This window comes from Chaetodon trifascialis, chromosome 1 (genome assembly GCF_039877785.1).
Source record: "Chaetodon trifascialis isolate fChaTrf1 chromosome 1, fChaTrf1.hap1, whole genome shotgun sequence".
Lineage (NCBI taxonomy): Eukaryota > Metazoa > Chordata > Actinopteri > Chaetodontiformes > Chaetodontidae > Chaetodon > Chaetodon trifascialis.
The window spans coordinates 27097025-27122885 of record NC_092056.1 but is presented as its reverse complement, the minus strand read 5'-3'; the positions used below and the strand labels follow the sequence as shown (position 1 = coordinate 27122885).

At 42.2% G+C, this 25861-nt stretch overlaps 1 protein-coding gene across 1 annotated transcript in view; it reads right to left on the bottom strand.

The window, feature by feature from the left end:
* The window catches only part of adamts18 (ADAM metallopeptidase with thrombospondin type 1 motif, 18), a 57242-nt gene that overhangs the window by 20110 nt on the left and 11271 nt on the right, over window positions 1-25861 (bottom strand). Inside the window, exons 4-16 of the mRNA XM_070960607.1 lie at window positions 22054-22336; window positions 20865-21079; window positions 20148-20231; window positions 19878-20037; window positions 16820-16925; window positions 15924-16061; window positions 15678-15831; window positions 13703-13798; window positions 12448-12596; window positions 6169-6341; window positions 4972-5102; window positions 3878-4001; window positions 3279-3523 (exon numbers count right to left, since the gene is read on the bottom strand). Coding sequence (XP_070816708.1) covers window positions 3279-3523; window positions 3878-4001; window positions 4972-5102; window positions 6169-6341; window positions 12448-12596; window positions 13703-13798; window positions 15678-15831; window positions 15924-16061; window positions 16820-16925; window positions 19878-20037; window positions 20148-20231; window positions 20865-21079; window positions 22054-22336 — 2058 coding nt within the window. The remainder of the gene's footprint in view (window positions 1-3278; window positions 3524-3877; window positions 4002-4971; window positions 5103-6168; window positions 6342-12447; window positions 12597-13702; window positions 13799-15677; window positions 15832-15923; window positions 16062-16819; window positions 16926-19877; window positions 20038-20147; window positions 20232-20864; window positions 21080-22053; window positions 22337-25861) is intronic.

Below are 25861 nucleotides of genomic sequence, written 5' to 3'. Positions count from 1 at the left end.
ACATGTTTTAACATGGCAGTGAAATAGTCCTGCACTCACTTGGCTTGAGTTATCATCTTCTCTTTGGATCTAAGTTGCAGAATTGTTTCTTAATGGTGAATGTTTGCAGGACCTGAAGAGCTTTTATTTCCTATGACTGCAAATATTTAATTGTGTTGTTTTGGTTCATTAAAAAAATCACATATATTGAAAGAAACAAACATATATTTCGAGAGAAAAATTCAGGATGAGGTCTTCCTACAGTGCAACATCAGACCACAGAGTGTGTTGGTTTTTACAATCCAACCACCACACCACTCATCAAGTCATGTGAGATGATGATGAATTAGCAGGAGGCTGACACAGACATCAGTCTCACTTGAGGACATACCATGCTTTGCTCTGGACTGGCATGACCTCGTCTCGTCATACCACAAGAATGTCATTTCAGGGGGAATAAGCCTGTTTGGGATCCACTGAGACCTCAGCCATATGTTATGTCAATTCCCTACTCCTCCTCTTGTTAGCTGCTTCTTCCCCCCCACCCCACCCCCCACCAGCTGAGCAGCTGTGCAGATGTGAGCACCTTGTCACAGTTTATGCTCACACTCCTCAACATTTGTTTTTCTTTGAGAGTTTCAAGCTGGGTAAGAGTCTGGGAGTGATTGGTGCGTACACCCTCCCCCATGTATTCTCTCACTTTTTCTGTGACAGCAGCAGTTAGGTACAATGTGTGAAACAGATGAAGATCAGCAAACGAGAAAAAGAAAATACTCATTTGAATCTTTTCATTTGCAGTTAAAGTCCCTGTGTCCTGACCTTAACTTCTCACGTCCAAAGAGTTCAATTGCAGAATTCTTAATCTTTTAATCTCACTCCCCACCCCCATCCTTCTCTCTCTATCAACCTCTTTCTCCTTTTTGTAATTACAGGACATACTTATAGAGATTATGCTCATGTCATCTGCAGATCAGCGGCATACTACTGCTGAGTGCTCTGCTGGACAGATGTATGACTGGGACACACGGACAGGCAGGGGGAGCACTGGCAGACTCAGCAAAGTCCCTTCTTCAAAGAATATTCAAAGTATAGTACAACTTGGGTAATAACAATAATAATAATAATAATAATTGTTTCTATCGGTTATGCTAACACTGTACTCACCAAACTAAGTGGTGCGAATGCAGTGATATCTCAACCATGCAGCGCAAGAAATGCAAACCGTCCGACAGTCGGCTGTAAGCAACACCAATAGTTTAGCCTTGAGAAACTAAAGTCAGCGCGCCCAAAATGTCCCTAATGATCCCTCATTGCACAGGAAACTAAGCTCTGCAGGTCAAACTTGAACCAAGACAATTATACATGCTGATGAATTTACTGGAAAAGTCAATCTCCAAAGCCACCAGGATTCATCCTCTGGACACCATGAATATCTGGACAAAATTTTCCCGGCAATCGATGTATTGGTTGTTCAGATATTTCAGGCAAGATCAAAGTGACAGACAGAACAACGTCCCTAAAACCTGAATTTGAAGACTGTGGCATTACAGAGTGCATACATTGGCAAAGCAGACATTTTTGCAAAGTTGCTAAGAAACAGTCATAAAATCTATCCTGCAACCTCTTCCTGGAATGATAACATTAGATTGTTGTTACTAGTCTGCATCTCTGCAAGCATTCATCTTGCAGAGGGAAACAACAATGGGCAGTTCAATTGCCAACAACAGCAGCTACTCCGCAAACATAAGTCTATTTTCTAAAATAGCTACAAAAACACTCAGACATTTCCTGATGGTCAAACAAGTGACTAGCCAAGCACTTTGGAAATATCACACTGCTATTCCTCTTGGATTTACAGGCCAATCATTCCCGCTTTAACCGCAGTATTTCAGTAGCCCAAGGGACTGAGGGGAGACTAGCTTTTACATGACTAACACTTCACCCATAATCGAGGGGGGAGAAAAAACAAAAGTCTACTCTTCACCTGGTTTCCACTTCTGTTTCCACGGCCTGGGTTCATAGTTCAAGAGAAAATAAATGCTTTCGCTGACAAAGTTATGTGGGAAGAACATCCCACACATCCCACCACCATTCACTTAAACCTACCAAGTCATAAGGATAATGACTCAGCCACTTGTAGAATATTAGTTTTGCTCTCAGGAGGATCCGCCTGTCCAGCATCACATTCTGCTGCTTCAGGACAGGTAAAGACTCGCCCTCCCCTCGAAGCTTTGCTTGCTGACACACCACTTATTACAAATGTAGGGCAAAAAAGTACCATCAGCTCATAAATCTCCTCCTATATTATGCAGAACATCTCACTCCAAGCAGCCATCTGATTTTATACTTTTCATCCCTGCTTCTAAAGGGCAGTTGACTTAGGGATTTTTCTCGCTCTATTAGCCTCGAATCACATGGCTGCAACAAAGCACTTTGGAGCTCAGCGGCCATAGGGGCCACATCCACGGCTTTGAGTATGTGTACGTGGACAAACACGTGACCCTGCTTACACTGGAGCCAGCAGTACCAAGAAACTGAACCGCGTATAAACAAGGGCAAGCTTCTGCCATGTGAGACTGAGCTGAATAGCGAAAGTGGCACAAAGGCTGATTTAGACTAATTGCGCCACATCTCCCTCTTTCTGATGAATACGTTATTTTTCTTGTCAGCCTATTGATGCTTAAAGGATTGGTTCAACAGAATTACACAAAACATATTCTCTCACCAACGCTTGCTAGTATCTGTCCAGGTAGATTTTAGTTTTTATTTATGTTCAGGTAGAAGTGAACTTTAAAAGCAGTATATGTTTGCATATAATGCAAACTGTCTGAACACACCATTTGAACCATTTGAACAACATGAGCAAAGAACAAGCCCCTATGAAAAGTGTGTTCTGGGTTAACTGACCATTTAAATTGTTGGCTTTGATTTTAATTAATCCTCGCCTAACTTTTTACTCTCAAATTCTCTTTCTTTCTCTCTGTCACTCACAAAGACGACAGCTCTGAATAGGACAGGCTGTTTGATCCACCCCAAAAGCTCAAGATTTTCCTGATTAAAGCCTTCCACACAGCCAACCCATCCCCAGTTTATCCCTGACATAACAAATCACCAATTAATCCCCCACAGAAGCACTGCAGACAGCTACTACCACCCCTGTTCTCCCTACCACCCAAACTTCTTTTTTCTTCTAAGTCTATTCATATCCAGGCATAAGAAAAAGAGGCGCGGCAACTCTGCCAGGGACCCTGTCACTGTCAATTGCCACAAACGGACATCACCCAGCAGCAGCGGCTTACTTCAAACACTAGCGTCTCATTAGTAGGTCCAGCGGCATACAGGCTCTCCGGCTTGTTGAAAGAGCGCTGGTAGTCGAACACGGTCCCACCAAAGTGGAACTTCCCCGGCCAGTCCACAGTCCAGTCCCCGGTCAGGTAGTACCTCCTCTTCAGGGAGCGGACAGCCAGGTAGCTGGTGGAGATTTCCATTTCCTGAACCCGAATGCTTCGTGCCCCAGCTGGGACTATTACCATGGAGTAATACTCTGAGGAAAAAGGGAGAAGGACCAAAAGTCAATGCTGAGTCATGCTGGATATTTGTTTATTTATTGCTCTTCTCTAATTCTTATGTGATGTTTCATCACACAGTCCTGCATCCATGCATGCAAAGCCATCATCCCTGCTTTACCTCATAATACACACCTTAATCTTTGCTCTATGTGTGTTATTGCACATGGATGAAGTAAATCAGTCCATTATGAAATGGGATTACATGCAAGAGTCTATGCATGGGTTTGTCTCTCTTTGTCTGTCCGCTTTAGTTTCCTGTTGTCTTGCAGAATGACTATGTTTATGCGAACTAATGCACAGACACACAACAAAGACAAAGACAAACTTACCATTAGCCCTGTGTTGAAGGGTGTATTGGCCCTTGAAGAACTTGCAAGTGGAGTTGTCTCCCTTACAGACCCCACAGGCATCCAGAGAGGCCTTGGAGCCCAGAATCTGATCACAGCCTACTGCCTGCACACACACAAAAACACAAATGCCATCAATGTGGACAGAGCTAGAATTAAGAAGATATCAGTACTAATTAATCTTATTTTAAGATCTTTTTTTACAAATACTCTTGTCAATGAAATACACAAATGCACCGTGACAATCCAGGAACAATTTTAATTCCATCTTTGTCAAGATCTGGTTTTTCACATAACTACTGACTTCTGGATTATATGGAAAATAACCATACACTCACCATGGTGGGATGATGCACCATTAGTCTCATATGTAATAAATTAGAGACAGACAAAATACTGAAACAAAGTAAGGGAAATTCCCCATCTCTCAATGCACTCCATTAGGTTTTTAACACCTGCACACATGTGGTGTGCTGCAATTAATACGCTGAGGTAGATTTGTGCCAGGACAAACAGGATCCATTTTTACTTCCCGGAACAAAAAAAATGACTCGTGCGCCTTTTTCATGTGCCCTAATGCATTTTGAAAGAAATTCAATGTCCTTAAAGGACTGTATGTGTAGCATCAAGATGACTGCTTTCAGCAACTACACAGATTTTAAACAAACCCCCAGTTTAACCCAATTATTGAAATATCTTATTTGGAAGTGAAACAGAATGTTAACACACCAAAAATGTTGACTGTAATCATACTTTGCACTGCAGGAAAACGAGTACAGTAGGTCAAGGAACTGGCTCTGTAAGTTTTCATAAACATCTGAACTTTCTCCAACATTTGGCTTCTTTTCATAGCAGGTGGTGCAACTGCAAATCTAACTCATCCATCCAAAACTATACTGCATTACACTCAATTCTGATACTGATTTATCTGGACGTGCAGCTTTGTGACAGTCAAGAACAAAAAGCTTTTGCTATGTTCTGTCATGTCAAAAATGATCTCATTTCTCTACCAGTAAAGCTAGAATGAAAGCAAAGTTTTACTGTGCAGCTCTGTGAATCCAGACAATGTACTATACCTCACAGACTCCATCAATGCAGACATCTCCTTTGTGGTCAGAGCAGGAGGTACCGTCTTTGACCTTGCTGGACATGGCGAAGAAGAAGTCAAAGTCTTCTGCAATGCAGTACAGCTTACAGATGTCTTCGTCTGCACATAGAACATACAAATATACACAGTAACACTGGTGTCAGGAAAAAATGTAGCACCAGCAAATAGTGCAAATTGTTTGGAAGATGCCACTTAATATTACAGATTCACCAAAGTTCTTCTATGACCTGGTAAATTTGAAGTTACTGTGGCTACTATACTGCAACCTGTTACACATGTAGTGTGTACAGCTCCTGCTGAGACTGAATTGGACAAGACAGGAACTGACTACGAATGCACCCATGGGTATTCTTGAGGGGCTACAGGTTTATTTTGTAGTTCAGATCAGTTATCACAGATAAGTCTCTACAGCCATCTTTGATTAAAATAAATGACGTTGAAGGTGACTTGGCCCAAAGTCCAAGAAGGCAGTTCAGAATCTATTCCTCTCTACATCACCTCCTATTCATCAACAGCTTAAACAGGCCTGGGACGACGGCCAAACACGCTGCTCTCCTTCATTGCCCTCTCTCTCTCTCTCTCTCTCTCTATCTCTCCCTCGCTCTGTGTAACAAAGCCGGCCCGTAGGCTTTCTTTTTAAATCTATCCCCACTGTGTCAAAGGGTGCAGGTGGCTACATGTCTCCCATGCATATTACACAGAGTGATCATTTCCTCCAGCTTTTTGGCCATAATCATTGCAGCAGTTAATAGAGGTTGGCATTACAGAAACACTTTATAAAACCGATTTGGACCAGCAGAGTACAGCGGGGTGCAGAACGTAAAATATCTACAGAACTGAGACAAGAAAAAACTTGCCCAGAGCAATCTGCAATTCTCTGCCTTTTTTAGCAGCGCTGTGTCCCTGGAACAATGAGGTTTCTTTTCTTGTGCAATATGTACCAAGAATACACACTTCATAACTAGTAGAAGTACTTACTCTTCATAGTAGAATCTATTAAGATAATCTATAAGATTTAAAGATCTGCAAATATTCTTCAGCTCTCAAAAACAGACTAAAGAAAAAGCACATCTAAAACATAATCAGGGCAAATTATACTTAAATGAACCACAGCACTGAACTGACTTTGTACAAGTTGGGTCTTATATCAACTGACAAACCTTACCGTCCACCTTGGTGTAGGGCTTCCACTTGTAGTACCAGCCCCTGAAGGGCTTGCTGTTGTACTCAGCGCACTGCTGGGCCCGGAAGTCCACAGCGTTAAGAGGGCATGGCCGAGTGTTACACAGCTGGTTGAGACGGCTTGAGCCTGAGCAAAATTTACCATTGTTCTGTGGCCTGCATGGAAGACAAGACAAGACAGGAAACATGAAGAGGGGCAAAGAGAAATATGATTAAAGATCTGAACTATCCTTTACTAACATATCAACAAGCCAATTTTTAAAAAAAGCCCCTAAATGTAATACTGCAATACAGACAAAACAAAGCCAGCTGATCAAGGAACAAGGCGTACAATGCGTGAAGGACTGTGAAGAACTGCCTCATACAGCTCTAATATCAAGATACATGTGTACAGTTAAAGGTATGTATCGGGCATGAGCAAGGGCGATATTCTACATTGCTATCGGTTTCACACTATTCCAATGAACAATTGGTGGCACCAACATGAGAAGAAAGCAAAGAAGAAGAAGACTGCAAACTACGAAACACAGGTGATAACAGGGTCTCAGTTCCAATGTCCCCCTTAAGCCTTGGACATTGCACCCACACGGACTTTAAATAACGTCACCTGTGACACCATCATAAGTTTGGGAGGTATAATAGCAACAAACTCTGCTTGTCTGAATTCCACTGTTACTGCTGTTTGGCAGACTAATGGAAAGAGTGCATACAGGGTTCACTAACCCAACAAGAGAGCCCTAACACACTGACTGAATTAATTTGCAAATGTGGCAGAAAAATGAATCGAACATTTTTGTGAGAAACAATGTGACTTAACCTTTGTTTGTTTCTAAGAAAATTACACAGAGAAGCTGAACTGCTTCACAAAAGAACTCTTCTCACTGGCATCTCCCAATCAGCGTGACTAATGAACTAACACACAGTCTGTTAGAGGATAATAAAATGCAAGATATTATCATTTAAGGCTTTCTCTCCAAGATTTCATCTATAACAGGAGTGTCGCCTTACTTCATCAAAATGACACCATCTTATCTTTTCTTGTTGAAATAACCATGATCAAAGTGGAAATTAGACTTTTAAGTTTTGGAGCAACGGGATTTAAGTTTGTGTTGGTTTAAAATAGGACTGTCAAAGGAAGTTTGGATGCCCTGTCAGATGTTTCCATGCCATAGCAAATCAACACTTCTTTAACCACACGGGAATAGCTGGTACAAAACATAAACAGGTAATGGGGCTGTAATATTCAATTTAAATGATAAAAGCAATCACCACTTGTTACAAGAAGACAAGCAGAGTCTTGACATTCAGTAAACATTAGGGTGCCTCCTCTGACTTCCCAGGCTTTCTAAACTTCCACCAGGAAGACAACCACCAGCAGAGGAAATTGAGTTTAGCTTCTTGCGGTGGCCTGCAAACACACAGACTGGGGAACCATGTGGATCAAACGTCCACTACAAACAATCCACCAAGTGTTACAATGTAATGAAACACTTGGAAAAGGTACTGAAAAAGTGTCTAATTGAAACAGTAAACACCAAGAGAACACAACTTGAGGCATTTTTCTTTTGAGTTTCCTCCACCAGCACAGCAGCATTGAAAAAGTCAGCATGAAATGAATGTGAGCAACAAAAACCAGAAGCAAAAATGCATGTAGCTTCACTGCATTTTTCTTCAACTCCAACCTGGACTCAATCAAACAGTGACATAGCTGCCAAGAATGATAGAGCTCCATTCAAGGTGTGTGTGTGTGTGTGTGTGTGTGTGTGTGTGTGTGTGTGTGTGTGTGTGTGTGTGTGTGTGTGTGTGTGTGTGTGTGTGTGTGTGTGTGTGTGTGTGTCTCTGCTTGGTGCCGATCTTACTTCCCTTGGTGGTGGGGGGTTTGGCCCAGGTTTTCGTATGCCTGATCCTATTAAGACTTAGTGGCAGACAAATGCAGCACATATGGTAATGTGCTTATGGCAGACTGGTGGGGGACTACACCGTACTCTCCGGCAGTCCAGGCCTTTTGATCAGAGGCATTAAAGAGGGACAGTTTACTTGAGAAGGGAGTTGAATGTTAGGATTCACTACACTCCTGGTTTCACTTCCTCTGCTCTTGCTAACCTTCCCTGCTCCTCTCCTCTTCCTAGATCATCCCATATCATTCCAACTGTAACAGCCAACAACCAGACAGAAACCAGATATGACAAGTTTTCAGTTTGTGTTTGACTCATTCCTCTTTTCTCTCTACACTCCAACACCAACATAGCCTGCAGGACCTTTAAGGATGTTTAAATGTCCCAGGTGCCTGGTAAATCTGCCCGGAGACAGAAGCTGAGACTGAGCTCCTGTAGGTCAAAGGTCATTATGTCTTGTCTTCTTCTGGAGTCACCTGCTCCCTGCCTGCCCACATGGATCCACGTCCTGCTGCTCTGCTATGGGCCTAACGCCTTTAACAACACCTTTACAAGTCTACTGAGAGACTTCACAAGACAAGGTCCTATCTAAGCACCATTGCCCCCTCCTCGTGCACCCCACTCTCTTTAAATTGAGTGTGTGACAAAATGTGCTCCCCACAAAACCAGGTCAAGATTGTGAACGTAATCTTCTAGGCCTGTTGGTGAGGATTAGGATGAGTGACTGTGTTTGATCTGGCAGGTGGTCTACAGGGAATGGAGGGAGGTGCAGGGAGGGAGGGAAGGCGAGACGATTCATATTCCATCTTGAAGCAGCTCCTAGAAGGTAAGGCTTTAATAGGCTGATCCCACAGAACTCTTTTACAGAGCAAAAGCTACATGCTGGCCTCATAAAATGGATGGGTTTGTGCACAATCAAATGAAGGATTTTAAGACTCCTGCTCCTGCTGAGTGAAGATTTTGTAGGAGGGTGGAGGTGAACGAGTACAAGAAACTGTCATATCTGTAATGTCACCCATTTTATTAGTTTGAGACATGGATTCACATCCATATATGTATACATATCTATATGTTTACAAAGCATCAGTGATCTTTGAGGAGGACAGCCTACACCCGGTTTGGGGGTGAAGATGACCTTGGAGACAAGCAGTCAGATTCAGGCTAATCCTTCTTGTTCTGCTCAGATTAAGAGCACAGGGACCCTGCCAAAATAATCGCAGAGATTACTGGGGACAAACAGTCTCAATGTCATGAGTCAGGGACTAAAACGTGACTCAGGGGTACATGCTGCAATTGGGATATGGTCTGAGTTTGTTTGGGTGGCTGAATTCTTTTTGTGGAGGTGTGTGTTGTGATAGTCAGGGAAGTGGAGAGATGCCATATTAAGACTCTCTTGACATGAGAGTTCTCATAGATTTTAAATCTATGTGGACCATTGAACGTATTTTGGTAATGGTATCATGACTTGGCATTACTGGATTTAATGTACAGCCCCCACCATCTTTCTATCCCCTCTCTGTCCCACTGACCCATAACTCACAGTTTAGCTGCATCAACCCATATCTCAGCGGCTGCTGCTGCAAAGTACTCCTCACTGCCAGAGGAATGATAAATGAATTTGACAGCTAACCTTGTTTAAAGGGCTCTGTGGCCCTTTATGGTCTGCCAGTCATGGTGTATAATGTGTATCATATGAGGGCCAGTTGGCTTCTGAAAACTTTTTGCTCTTTGATGCCTCACAGGGATTAGGAGACGAGTTGGCTGTGATGGACATAACAGCCACATCAGTGTCTGCCCAGTTGTTAAGTAAGCAGTGATGAAGCCATTGGAGTAAAGAGGATGACATTCAGTAGTAGAAGTGTTTGAATATCTCAACAGGCTCTTAATGGAGGGGATATGAAGGGAGAAAGGAAACTTTTTCTCAAGAAAATTTCAATATGCTTGCAGTTACACATTTGTGTGTAAACATTTGAAATAGCTGCATACTGAGAGAGCTGAAGTCATTGTTGAAGTGGCAGTCAATATACAAACGCTGAAAGAAGCTGAACGGGCATTTAAAAGGGAAAGAATCTCAAGATTCAGTTAAAGTTTAATGCTGAATGAAGTTGTAGTAGCAATAAAAATATAAGCATCAGTTGGGGCGAAAGTGCTGAAAGGAGTTGAAGATTCAGTTGATTACTGGTTGAAATCATCAAAGTGTTTGGTGATAAACTGACCTGGAAGTGTGAGCTGAAGTCAATGGAAACTTTTATTGTTGTAAAGATGAGAACCTGAAACTTGAAAGGCCTTGAAATGTCAGTTTAAGTGTGAGTTTTAAAATGGGTTTAGATGTCAGTTGAAGCGTAATCACTGAAAGCAGCTGAAATTGTCAGTTGAAGAGTGAACAATGAAATTAGTTAACTGTCAGTAGAGCTACAGAACAGTGCAGTTGAAGTGTCAGTTGAAGTGGAGTGTAAGCAGTTGAAATGTCAGTCGGTTCATAAGCACTGACCGTTCTGACTCTAATGTCTCGAGGCTAATTCTAAAATGTATCATATTGTTCAGGTGTGCCTGTTAGTTTTTCCAGCGGTGACTCAGTGCAGGCTCTTATGTACCGTATTTCACAGCCATAGAGGTTGTTTAAATGATTATGTGAGACGAAAAGATGACGATTTGAAGTCATTTTGACATTCAAGTCACATACATATGCAGACTCTACTTGGCTAAAAGACACTATACAGGTGCAGCTCTAATTAAGAGAGCAACTGTATCTTTGTCTGACAAAAACATCTTACCTGCACTTCAACACACACAGACATACAAGTCTGTGTGCAGACATATGGCATTGGATGTGATATGCCACTCTGATCTAACCTGCAATGACAAATTCCTAAATGATGGTAATCATTAACAAAAAAATGAACAGCAGATTCTTTTTGATAATTTTTGAGATTCATCCACCAATCAGAGTGGTGCAGTCGCTGTGGATGTTAACCATGAGCCATGATCCTACTGGAAACTGGTATGAGTGTCTGTTTATATTGTGGATTATGTGTGGAGTGTGCTCATACAGGAATATCAGTTCTGCAGCCATAGGTTGAGCCATTAGGATAAGCTATGCTAAGCATTAGCTGAGCAGACCCCTAACTAAATCTAACTAAACCCCTAACTAAATATCAAAAGTGCTTAAAATTTTCTTGAGAGCTGGCAAGAAACACATCCAGGAGAAACATTAGAGGTGCTCTCGAGGAATTTGTGTTGACTTTGTCTCTCGTTGATTATGGCACAAGTGAAATAAAAACACTTTTAATTAATTATGCCATCCCCCATCGAGACTGTTCCTGAGTTACAGTATGATGGGAATTGCTTATATACACACATACTCTTCAAGGAGAAGACTTTAAACCCTTAATAAAAACAAAACTTGCTCAAGCACTGCATGCAATTGCAACATAATGTCAGTGCCTAACAAGACCTCTGTAAGACTGCCTTTGGTCTATGGATTACACATACTAAAGGCAGAAGAGAGGCCTGAATGATCAGGAATTTAGTCCCTTCTCCTTTCATCCTGTATCAAATTAAAAGGGCCAGTGTTGTGGAGGCACTGCACAACGACATAATCAATAAGCTGATCGCTCCATAGTGACAGAACAAAATAAATCTAATAATCTATTGGATGACAGTGAAATAAAGCTCTAAAATCATCTAATAAATCTCCAAAGTGTTCTGGGGAATAACAAGGAGGGACTGTACATCTGTTCTGAAAGACAACACCAAAGCTGAAGACCTCTCGCGTTCATGTAATGACATGCACAGAGCCCTTTGCTAACAAAGAGACATGCACACTGGGATCTGGGTCTGCAGAATTATGTAGAATTATTTTTGTGTGAGTGAGCAGCAATAGGGAATGCTTGCTGCCTGTCTTGGCAGCTTTCAGAGAAAAGAGCATGCTATTAGGAGGTTTTCCTCGTCTGGACACACGGGGAGAGATAGTCTGTCTGTCTGGACTGTCAGCCTGACTGATGAGAGCCGTTATCAGGCGAATGTGTGCGTGTTTGTGTGTGTGTGTGTGTGTGTGTGTGTGTGTGTGTGTGTGTGTGTGTGTGTGTGTGTGTGTGCTGACAGCTACCTGGCAGATGGAACTTTCAGGTGTTCAGAAAGGAAGGATTTTGAGACATGCAACTTTCAAGAATTACTTTCTGGCCCAAACTGCAACTCAGATTTTCATTGTAGGAACTGCAGCATGACAACATGAATCACTTTGTCATCTGTTTGGCAAGTTAACCGCATTAAAAAGGTGGTGGTGAATTAGACTGACAGATGATTATGTGTGTGTGTGTGTGTGTGTGTGTGTGTGTGTGTGTGTGTGTGTGTGTGTGTGTGTATACCTTGGGCTGCTGCAAGAGCGCTCTCTGTACATGACCCCCCCTCCACAGGTTCTGGAACAGTCAGACCACTGAGACCAGGCTGACCACTGGCCATGGACCGCCCTGGGACCATGCTCCCCATATTTAACACACTGACCCCTCCGACACCACTGAAAAAAAAGAGAGAGAAAAGGAAATGAAACAAGAGAAAAAGATGCACAGAAATAGCTTTCTTATCAGTACTTGAGCCTGGGCTTCTTTCCTGAGTTTCCTGGCTTGGACAAATGCCCGACACCACACCTGGACACCCTGACTCTTTAGCTACAGCCAAACCACACACACATACAGACAAATACACATACACCACACCTGAGCCAGTCCAAGCCAAACACTGCACTCACACACATCGCCACCTCTCTCTCTGCCTTATGATATCATATTTCGATATGTGAAGAGGTTTGGCCGTTCCATGTGCAGCTGGGAGAACTGACAATGAAATGAAAGAATCTAGCTTCAGACATCTCTTCCTGTTACTACTCTCCCTTTTAAAATTTCAAGGATTTGCTTTGATTCAAAAAAGTGAGAAAACTTTAACTCAAAGGACAATTATGGTTTATTACAACATTTAACATTTTAGTCACTGCAGGAATTACTGCAGAGTGGGAACACATCACTGCAACAACGCTGAATGTGGAGAGAAATCAGCAGTCAGATGTTCAGACAGGTAGTAAACATCAACAGTTTATCTGAACCACCCTAAATGTCAGCAGTACTGTAATCTCTCATTACACAGAAAGAGTGCGTGCACTCACAGCTACAGCAAGCACTTTAGATCAAAGTTAATTAAGGAAGTCTGTGTGTAAACTGTGATGTGCGTTTTCAGGCTACAGTGGGGTGGTAAATTTAAGGTTTGCCCTCATTTTCTCTTAAATATGTCTGACTAACAGGGGATTTGTTTATAGGAATAGTTAGACTTTTAAGGAAATTTCCCAATATGTCGAACTACTCCTTTAAAACTAATCATCTGACAGCTGATGTTCCATGCACCAGATGTCTTTATGCTCTTCAATGTGTTGAATCTCTATGCTCATTCATATGCAAAAGCATATTATGGATCCAAATTAGAAACTGTTAGGTGCAGGTTTGTCCATCTATGGCTAATTAGAAATGTATGCATGCTGTCTAATTAGTGCGGTGGTCAAGTAAAATTGTCTGGCAGCATAATGAGTGACTCACTGCTGTGATCCTTCACAAGAACAAGGAGACATTTCCTCACCATGTCAGGACCACAGCTGGTGCCTTCTGCAGCAGGCATGAACTTGGTCTCACACCGGTGCCCTGTGCGATGACACCACAGCGACTTGCAGATGTCCTGTCAAACATTTTAAACACACACATAAGCAAAGGATGAGATGTCTATCAGATATTGTGTTTTTTTTCCCGTCACCGGTTTTATTATGACCATAAACCTTTGTCATCATGCCCCTCCCCCTCCTCTTCCTTGACCCGCAGCACCTGCTTCTTGCCAGGACCACCATCGCGCTGGTCGATCAGCCCCCACCGCCCCAATAACTGGGGATAAGCTTCACCACAAAGCCTCGGTGTCAAATCTAATCACTGTTCTTCTTTAATGAAACAAGCTATAATTGTATGTGTCATCTGACCCAACAATACGGAGACAGAGTGAGTGAGTTTGCTCGGAGGGAGAGCCGAGGTCGAAAGACAGGCGGCAGAGTCTGGCTGCTTGCCCAACAGGCAACTGGCAACAAGAGACAAACCAGGAGAGAGGGAGGGTAAGAGCAAGAGAAACATCGCCAGTGTGTGTGTGTCGGGGGGGTTAAGTCTTTGTCCTCACACTGATCTACTTCTCTGACACCGGGCAGGTGGTGGAAAGCCTCACTGGCATGCTGAAAATCATTCTACATCATCAGAGACAAAAAACAGGGGAAAAGTTTGAAAGGCAGCCTCAAATCCACTGTTAAAAAGAATGTAGGTTAATTTACCACCCACCGACTTGCAGACAAGTCTAAGAAATGCAGATGTAGTATTTGATCGGCTGTTAGGGAAACATAGCAGGGATTTAGAGAAGTCATGAATAGCCAAGGCGATGTCATGTGTGCTAATCCGTCATATATACGATTTGGCAAAGATTTCCCAGCAATTATAGCCCTGGAGAGCAAACCCTGCAGTATTTTAAACAGCATTTACATGTGAATCAACATCACTGAATGCCCCAAACATAAAGGCTTATACCAAGACCACAAGCCTTCAGGGGGGAGAGACTCGGGATTTCCATTGAAATGATGGAATGCATTTTAATGGAGGGTCAAATGTGGGAGTTCGAAGTTGTTGCGCAAAGATCATGCTAATTAATAAAGTGCCAGTTCAGCACTGCATCATTAGCACTGCAAAGCAGACAATTGCAGCCCCTATATGATCTGAGTGCACCATCTCATTACCAGAGGCTCATCTTGTGAGTCTTGGTTTAGGCAAAGGGACACGTGAATAATACTCAATTCAAGGTTGTTGGCTTCCATGTAAAACCGGGACTATTCAACTGCTGGAGATTTGGTTCTTTGTAACTGCACAACACGGAGTGAGTTTAATGATCTATTGCAGGAATGATCCTTAATCCTGGCCTGTCTTAAGTGTATAGTGCTGGGTCCTATAACATAATTTATTCCCTAGCTAGAACTTTCTCAAAGAGAAACCTTTATACATACTACATGGGGGGGGGGGGTAATTTGTAAACACAGTTTTTTTGTTTGTTTGTCGATATGGTTAATTGATTCTTAGCAACAGTTTGCCATCTGACACATCCAAAAGATATGAAGGAGTTTGGAGTTTTTGGCAGTTTGAGTATGGTGTCCACCTGATGAATGGAAGTTCAATAACCACTCTCCTTCTAACTCTGTTTTGTTCCCCACCTACTCTTGAGGGAGCCAGGCACTAACATTGTCTTTGCCATAAACAAGTAGGGTCTAGTAGGTTTTTGGAGCATTTTTCTGAAAAGCAGAGCAGTGAGAGTGGCTAAAAACAGTACAATTGTGAGCACTAAGAGCAAATCAATTAGCCTAAAAATGCTATGGAGCTCCAAAGAGCTGAAGGGAACTAACCAATCAGATGATAATGCTCTGTGGGTTTGTCACTACATGTGAACCTGTTCACATACAAGCTAAGTGATCCACTGCTAATATCAAAATTTTGTTTAAAGCAGCTTTAAACTGAAAATGTATAAAGCGAATTCTCACCTTGACAAATTCAAGGCTGCAGAGTTTGGCCTTGGAGCCGAACTGCCACTTGCACTGCGTGTCTGCATCATACAGCTGCCCGGGAAGCTGTTCAGGGTACTTGTACTGACCAATCTGCTTAGGCTCGTCCACCAGACAGGATGCCTGGGCTGTTCTGGTGAACACAGCAAACCACCCGTGTGTCAGAAAGTCAGCGATGACAAATTTAACGATGTTGGTGCACTTGCATGTGGCATCGAGGCCTACCCAAGGAAGCGACTGAGGTACTGTCGACTGCAGGTGGACCAGAAGAAGACTCCATTGTTTCCAGCCAGAGTGGGAGACATAATGTTGCCTTCTGTCTTGCGACAAGGGTTCCCCTCACCATCATGGATCATCCCAAAACTGGAGGAAAAAATGTAAAGAAACAACAATGGACAAAGGCATTGAGTTTCATGTAGTGTGGGTTCTTCAGGAGTAAAAGGTAGGCTTTGTTGCATGGAGTCATCAGAAAATCTCACATGGTTGATGATGCATTTAGCTTGTCTCCATTTATCACTGCATCATATGTTTCCCAATTACTTCTTTGTTAACTTGTCAGTGAACAGTTACAGGCCTCGAGACAACATGTTTCTGGTGTTACGTGTTCAATTGTGTGAGATTTGATTCATTCAAATGCGAATGACTGCTCAAAGTGAGAATGTTAGTGTGAAATATAACACTACACATTGTTTTCAATAAAAAACATTTGCACAAAGCAAGCCTATCCACTTTTCCATGTTGACAAGAGCATTAAAATGATAATTCAATGGACATTTAGAATAGATAAAAATGTGCGATTAATTTGCGATTAGTTGCGAGTTAACTATGACATTCATGAGATGAATCGCGATTAAATATTTTAATCGATTGACAGCACTAGTTTCTTTAAATTGGAGCGCATTTATTTCACGTAATATAGAACCATTGCATTCACTCACAGCATTGCACCATTCCAGTGTCTGGTATAGTATGACACTAACATGACACTAAAGTCAAACACACTTTCATCTGTTTAAGTGTACAGTTACAATTTTACAACTGTGGAATACAGAAATGGATGTGGTGCCCAGAATCAGTGTGAGTTATTATGTTTGTCATGATGTGGTTTTTATTAAACATACTTGTGTCCAGACTCATGAGCGATAGTGAAAGCCAAGCCTAGTCCTGTATCCTCATTGATGGTACAACTCCTGTACTTGCTGCACATTCCACTGATGGGGGCAAAACCTGAATTGAATAGATAACAGAAAAAAAAAAGGGGGGGGGGGGTTAGGAGCAAAGGGACACTTGGTTATAATGAAACTTCAAATCTGTAACAATAAATCTTCTTGTCTCTTTCTCTGTGGTGTAACTGAGCATATTCTTTCTGTTGAACCCTCAGACAGATTTGGCAAGCAACAAAAGTCTGTCATATTTGCATCTTGCATGCATAAGTACATGCATGGATGGGGATTTCACACCAGATGCAAAGTGCAACCTTACAAGTCCTCGCCAACTTTACTTAAGTTTGCTCCTAGTTTTGGATAGCAAATCAGGTTAGAGGACTACTGTTGATGGTGGACAGCATTAGGAAAAAAACAGATGATCCTAGATGTGGGATTTATTGTAACTGACAAGCTGACAACATCCAGTAATACTCACTGTTTTATCTATTTTCTGGAAGCAGTTTCTCCCAATAGATCCAAAAATATAAGACAATGTACAGTAGAAACATTAATATGTGTTAAGAAATGAGCCACTAGCTTAGGGAGCCAGATGTTAAACTTTAACAACACTGGCAAAATTTGGGTCACACAAAACTGTGTTCACCTTCTTACTCTCATATCCAATACATTTTAACATCAGCCACAGAAGTTACATACAGCTAATAAATCACTGTAATTGAGTTTCACCCTTTTTTAGCGCCTGCAGTTAATGAGATAAAGTGCTGCCCTGAGATTACTCGCAATTAGTAGTGTGAAAGCAATATGATTAAGATATTAGCCAAGATTAGTTGGCTCCATCAGTGTTGTTCCAGCTGTGTTTTGTTCCTACAAGCCTCAAGATTCATGAACATTTGCTCACCCTGACGTGCAACACTGGTCACCTCAGACATGGTGAAGCCTGGTTCTTGGTCAACATTTGCAGAATTTTTATCCTGATATGCAGACCCAGGTTTTTTATATACTGTTTCTTGTTTTGCACACAGATTTGACACACAACTATGGACAAACCTTAGAATGTGAATTGATTTTGGTTGACTTGCAGTTTCTTCTGCTTGCATCTGTCAAACTTTCCTTTACTCCTGTTGTAATGTCTCCACCAAAAGCATCACCTCTACGCCTGTCTACATGCGCAAAATGACAATATTTATGTCATGCAAGGGATTCTCAGTTGTCATCCCTTCAGATAGCTCCCATATCTCACAGAACAGTGTTGCACTAAATATAGGGTGGCCATTTCCATAACACCAAAAAGGAGGACATTTTTCAAGACTCAACAAAGCCAGGATAAAAACTGAAAAATAATATCAAACCCATAAATTAGTATGACTCTGGGGTACTCACCACAGAGGTGAATGTCTATTTTCAATATTTTTGGCCTTTCCTGGCTGAGTTTTTTGTTTGCAAGGAATTTCCAGTACATGTCTGTGCACAAAAATGTGAAGTTCACACAAATTTGCATCTCTGCCTTGACACTGTCCACATCCAGACGATTTCTCTCATTTCTCCATGCTGAGGTCATCATTGAAAAGACAAGTTCTGTATGTGCATTGCTGCATGGAATGGGGAAGATGTAGGCGCAGACCTTCCTCAGGTTCACCAGTGGGACATCTGCTTTCAGGTGACACTCACCACCTGACCAATGGTGACGAAGAAGAAACTGGGTCCCCAGGCGCCGGTCGGCTGGTAGCCCACCGCTCCTGGTCTGCCACAGAGGAAGGACTACCAGGATGAAGAATTTCACCAAGCATGGCGTGTGTGTGCATGTGCATACTGCTCCTCACTGTGGCAACATTCTATTTCTTGAGAGCTGAGAATAGCTTCCACCATGCCACATTCCTCATAGAGTCCATCCATATCAACGTTTTGCAGTTTGCAGGCCTGGACTGCATGACTGTACTCTTCATAAGACATAGCAGTTGTGAGGCTGAGCTTTGACACTCTGCTGTGAAAGCTGTTCTCAGAGAAGTCATAGCTTTCACTCACATATTTCTTTGCTCTTTCATAGAACAGAATGAAATCAGCCTTACATTTCTTTGCCAAATCAGGAGTTAGCTGTTTAAGTCTGTTGTTCACAGCAAAGCCAAAAAAATTGTCCTTCAGCCTCTTCTCAAGTTTCCCTTTCAGTTCAGTCATCACTTTAAACACAGAGGTTATGCTGAATGATATGCTGAAGTGCTTCAATGCAGTCTGAGAACACCTTCAGAATGTGACTGAGGAAGAGGAGGTACATCTCAGACACTTCAGTGCCGTCCTCTGCGAAGCACTTCCACAAAATATGACAAATTTTACAAAGTTCTGCAGCAGAAATTTTGTCATCCTGGGGAAATGTAGCTTCATGGAAAAAAGAAAAAAGTGAAGATGCTTTGATTGTTATTCTCGTGCTTCTCTGTGCTAGCATGTCGGTCGATGGCACCTTTACCTTTGCTGCTTACATCCACATCACAACGACACAACGTGCAATAAGCATGGAAGTCATCTTTTCTGCTTTTGGAGATGAATCCATGCTAATTGGACCACTCGGGATTAAATGAAGTCTTTTGTTTCGGAATTTCTGCGGGTTGCTACCACTGCAGGTGGACCGGGTGTGTTCATTTAGCCTGGCGTGACCTCACATCAACCACATGGCTAATTTGGTTACGTTCAGTGCCGTTGACCAATAAAATGTCTGATATTTATTTGACACCACTTTCATCCCGTAATCTGTTAGAACAAACGTCTTAAGGGGATGCATAATTTCATGTAGCCTATTTATTATTTATTGATTTATTTTTAAGTGGGTCTATTTACTTTACATTAGATACAGTTAGATGAAAGAATAAATTAGGATTATCTCAAAAGGAGGACACATGAGTGTCCGGCTCAAGGTTGCGCCGGTAGGTGGACAGACCTTTTTAAAACCGGACCGAACGTATGGCATAAACTATGCTTCCCACTCGCCTAAAAAAAGGCTTGTTACAGTTAGCTTTACACTTACCCAGGGTGTCACAGGGCTCATTCTTCCAGGAACAGATGTCCAGTCCGGTGAGGAGAACAGCATGGTCATGCCGTTTACCACCTTTCCCTACCAGACCTGACTGCCACTGACAGAAACTGTTGAGGGACTGATCAGCATGGTGATTGATGGTCAAGCCCAGCTGGAAATTAAAAGAGGGAAATAGAGATACAGAGTAAGAGTTAATTCATCAATGACTAGTGTCCAGCACAAAATAACACATTTTAAGGAAAACTGTCTGAATCTACTCACTGGGTCCTGCTCAAGTAGCAACAAGCTAACCACCACAATGTTGATATCCGTCCCAATGGTGCCATCTTTGAAAAGACTGGAAACCTGCCCAAGAGTAGAAAACACTGTAAGTAGTCATGTCCTCCATGTGTCAAATCTAACATTCATGGTTTTCTGATTGTCCTGTGCTCTCCTCTTGTTGAGAGAAGTACAAAGTAATGCCTCAAAACGATGAAAACAAAAGACATGTAGTGAAGTAGCGTGGGATCGTGGAAGTTGTCTTTTTTTGTCTGTTGTCTGTTTTACGGACAAGGTAATTCCTTGTATTCAAATTTTATTCAAGTGTGTGCTTTAATGCTTATGAATTCAACTTTTTACTTAAGCTTAAGATAATGAACAAGCTACTTCTTTTAAAAGCGGTATGGTCTGGCTGCAAGTGTCCCTTCAATATAAATAACTTTTCAATTCAAATTTCCTTTCTGTATTCCATCTGACAAAAAAGACATCGGAACATGCCAGCAGATTAGCTTGCTAGTGTTAAAGGTACATTGTCAGTCACATGACCCTTACTTTGCAAGTCGTCAGGGTTGGTTAAGAGTCTCCAATTTGAGATTAATGAACAATAGCTGGGGGAAACAGGGAAATACAACAGATTTTCCACGTGTATTCAAGCCATCACTATTGCATATGTTACATGCCACCTTCTCCTTTCCTTCTCCTCCTTTGTCCCACCCTCACCATATTCATGACGGTGAGGACGTAGGTGGTGACGTTGTCCCTGCCATGTTTCTCCAGCATCTTCCTGTCTGCCACCACCAGGGTCTCCACATTCAGACCCCCCACCCTGTTGGAGTTAATGGGCGATCTCTTTGCCCTTCCTGGCCCTTCTGCCTCAGGTATTGCAAACTCGTCAGGCATGATGAAACTGTCCTCAGTGGGAGGCTTGGGAGTGTCTAGGAGGGAAAAAGGGAAGGACGGAAGGGAGGAGAGACAGAGAGAGTATGAGGGAGAGAGACAAAGACAGGGGGAGAGAGAGACTTGGCAGTGAGGGTGTTTCCTGGCTCGTGCCGGGCGATAAGCGTACATGCTCTGGTGTTGAAAGGACAGGAAATTCACTCCCCACGCTGCTTCCTACCTCTCACCACGAGAAGGAAAGATAAAACTGTAAACTAGCCTTTGGGCTGAGTAGCCTCAGGCTGATGTGGACCTATTACACTGGGCGCACTACACTCAAAAACATTTAATTAAGAAAGACATTACTCTTACTAATGAATGTGCGCATATAGAGACCGCAGTGGTTTAGGGTCAGCTGTTCTAAAAAATGCCATAACTTGCTAACTTTCATATTATGATGCGGTGAAAATACTCCAATAATGTTTTACATTACAAATGCCTGTACTTACTGGTTTTGGTATAAGAAAAGTCAAATAATGTTCAATTAAAGATTAATAGATTAATAATACTGATACAAAAAAACATCAATGTTTGTATATATTTGTATTTTACCTTCATATCACGTTAATGCTTTATTTGATTACATCATAAATTCAAATGGCAAAAGAAAACTGAGATGCTACAGATTTAGGATTTAGGAATCCTTTGATGAGATGTTGAGGATGTTGTCATTGCATCCTTGAAGTTCACAGTGTCATCCATAATCATCCAATTTATGCATACTGTTGTTGCAAACATGTTTACCACATGTGTGTCTGTGAATCACGGATGCAACCATGCGAAAATGTTCATTAATGGTGTGCACTTCAGTGGACTCCGCCAAAATGAATAATAGCGGCTAGGAATGTTGGTGTGAAAATTTGTATGAAGGGTGCACATAAACTGACAACTCCATACACAATTACTTCTCTTCCTCAACATAAATACATAATTATCAGATGAAGTGTAAGGAATATAAGGTTCCCTTACATACATTGCTTGCGGCGTCCGCAGAAGTGTTGCCTCTGCAGCTTTCCATGCTGGTAGTCATGGTGAAGATGCTGCTGATGATGATGGTGAAGGTACGGGTTGTCAGGACTGGAGGAACTGGTGCTAGATGGGCTCGTAGATCTTCTGTGGACAACGTGTTCTGCTGAGCGTTTGTAGACTACATGCGGGTGGTGACCATCAGGGACGCTGTAGTTGTGTAGTTCAGCCAGATGTTGGGGTAGTGGAGCAATCAAATACTCCTCATGAGACACACGGATCAAACCTGACTGGAAGACAGATGGAAGACATGGGCAATGAGTAAAATCCACAGATTACTCACAAAACCCCACAGAAAACTGTCCAGATTTTGTGGTGGTGTTCAGTGTGTTTTGTGAGTTTTAGAACAAATGATCCTCCCTTGTGTAGCTAATCATTGGTCTCTCTGCACCCTGTCGCAGCATGGACATGTATGAAATCAACTGTTTGATAATTGTAGGCATTCACATCCACCAAGCAATACAGGGTTGTATTATTCTTCTTGGATTGTTGGATTGGAGGAGCTGCATAACTGTCAAACCAGCTAACTGGATGTAGCAGTGTGCTTCAAAAGGAATCATCTATACTGTACATGACATATACTAGTGGTATATGAACTGTGTATCATATGGCTCTTGAGTGACTGCTTTCAAAGAAAACACGTCTAGTTTATACACAGACAGACAGCTGCCGTAATGACATCCTACATGTCATGTACTATAAAGATGCAGTCATGCAAGACACGTCACAGCTGAAGCAGCCATTGAGTGAAGCCGACAAATCTTCCAAATCTAACCAGAGGGCTACCACACATTTCACCCACCCAGATCAGCCACACCTACACTGACCCCCTAGCCTTATCCGAACAAATTCTGATTGAGAGATTAGCTTTGTATTTAATTGATTTGAGCAGAAGCTAAAGCATGTGTCCAGCTAGAATGAGTGAAATCCACGTTAGGACAAAACAGAATGTACTCAAAGCAGATTGTAGTACTTCTTACTGACATATACATATGTCATCAACATCCTCAGTGCAGCAGAAAAAAACTGGAGTGGATTCTGTCATTGTTGGCCTTTTTTACCCACAGGTGAAATATAAAGAAAATGGACATTACCATCTTACGACCCTACTGTCATCGCAGAAGATAAGCTCAGTGTTTTGAGTCTCTGTTTTAGTCTGCTTCAGTCGCGTGGCCGTAGTTGCCCTCTGAACTGAGAGACTGAGCTGCTGAACCTTAAACATTCCGTCTGACCACAGAATTCTACCTGATTCACTGCACGACACACCAAATATACACAATACACACTGATTGCACATAGCTGTGCAATCAATCAGACACACACACATACATCCATAAGAGCATACACTCAAAAACACAAACATACACATACACCCATCGACCCAATGACCTCTGACCTTTGTGAGTGTGTGTGTGTGTGTGTGTGTGTGTGTGTGTGTGTGTGTGTGTGTGTGTGTGTGTGTGCGTGTGACAGGACCCTGCTCCTGTTGAGCTGACCCCATTCCCCCCAGTCTAGCAGGTGGCAAAATAAACAAGAGGCAAGACAAAAGGGAAGCCATGGCGGGGCTCTTGTTGTCAAAACAGTGCCTGGATACATGGCAGGCTGCCATCATCAGCCCCATCCATTCCTCTAACCATCCATCCATCCATCCATCCATCCTCTAACTGACCGGCCACCAGCACATCTTTCATCTGTCCATAAATCATCTTTTCTTTCCATCCATCTTCCATGGTGTGAGGGGAAGTTTTACAGGAAGTTAAATGTCAAACTTCATTATTTTGACTACATGTAAGGTCCACATGGTCCGGTGGTCAGGTGTTTTGTTCTGCAGTGTCAATGGTTTGAACCCCAGCACATCAATACCTGCCAAAACAACCTTGAACTAGATACTTCACAGATAACTGCTCCCATGGAATTGCATGGAAAGGCTGAACCTGCAAGCACAGGGTGGAAAGAAAGTTTACCCTTGGGCCGTGAATAAGATATATCAAATCAAAGACTTGAATTAAGAGAGAGAGAGAAAGACAAGGTCCTTGGCAAAAGTGACTGCAGCTTCCCAAAATAGATTGGAATTCAAAACAGAGCTGGAGGAGGTCAAAGGAGGTGTCTCCCATCAGCACACACTGCTGTCGCCTCTCATTTGCCCATCTTTTCATCATGTCTTTCTGTCTGGCATTTATGACAAACCTGACATGTAAAAACACACCCCCCATTAAATATTCTTCTTTTAAAGATGAAACACTTTGAATTTTTTTATTCATCTGACAGGTCCTTCCGTCAAACAATATCAGCGTAATCATCCCACAACGGTGGGAAATCATTTCATAATTTTTTTCTCCGCTCAACTAACACCTTTAGAACATTACACTGACCTTATTAAGATTATATCAAAATAAGCTTTACTTCATCTAATGCTGTCATGCAAGAGTGGTATGATTAGTGACGAACACCCAACCTGCCCAGCAATCACTGCATTCCAACAATAACGCTATGAAAGGTACTTACAACCACTACTAATTTGCAACTCTTTCTCTCTCGCTCTCTGACTCACTCTCACTCTGTTTTGCTGTGTCACCACATCTGCCAGCTCTCCACTTTCTTTTCCAGAGCTGTTAGCAGATGGAAGTGTCTGTGATGATAATGACAGGAAATTTATTCCATCTGCAGTAATAATGGGGCTCTGTGTGTGTGTGTGTGTGTGTGTGTGTGTGTGTGTGTGTGTGTGTGTGTGTGTGTGTGTGTGTGTGTGTGTGTGTTAAATTTTCTTTCGTCAGCATGTACTGTATGTTTTAGTGAATACCAAAGACAGAACAACTAATAAAACATAGCAGTCGCCTGCTTTTCAAACCTAACAAAGTAAAACATCACCTGCTGCAGCTCTCAGTGCAATTGCATCAGTGGATCAGGAGTGATGTAAAGATGGATTTACAGTTCTGCACGAAAAGGCCACAGATACTATACACACAGCTGCCAACGCTACACCATAGGCTCCACATTGGGTGAATCCATAATCATCCAATGTGGAGATATCACATGGGGATTGGAAGAAATGTGATTGGTCTGCTCAGCCAGTGAGCATTTTCTACAAGTAATTTCCTTTTCAGTAATGAGACAATGTGGACCTCATATCACAAAGTATGTGAAAGGATGTAAAAACAGTTACTGCAGGAAATATACTGTAATTGAAGCAGAACATGGTGGGGAAATTCAAAATTTGTTTCTATTTGGCGCCCAAGACTGAATTTTTTTTTCCATGTATGTTTTGAAATATTAAGCACTTTGCAAATGTGAATAGATGGAGCTGTATTGAGTTTCACAAAGTTTAAAGACACCAGAGAAAGGCTGTAGGCTGCAGCTGTAGCGCTGATACAGCAGACCTCTAGTTATCTCAGAACATTAACACTTGTAAAACTTGGCTAGATTAAAGGGATGAGCACTCTCTGCTAAACACCTCTTTACTGTCCTCCCACGTTTACCTGCAGACTCACACATTTTCCTGTCTCTTACACACAGATTCACACAGTCAAATTACAGGTTAAACCAAGTCACCTCCCATCAGCAATGGCATTATTTTCTACAAGAAAAAAACAAGAGTTAAAAAACCCTCTCAGGACTTTTCTCTTTCCACGGGTAAAGCCAATACAAGCCACTCCAACAAAGAGCTCTGTGTCTTTGGCAACATAACGGTTTGTGTCAGGACAGACGGCATCTTTAGCTCGTCTCTGCATAAACTGTAACCTCTTTTAAGGTTTCCT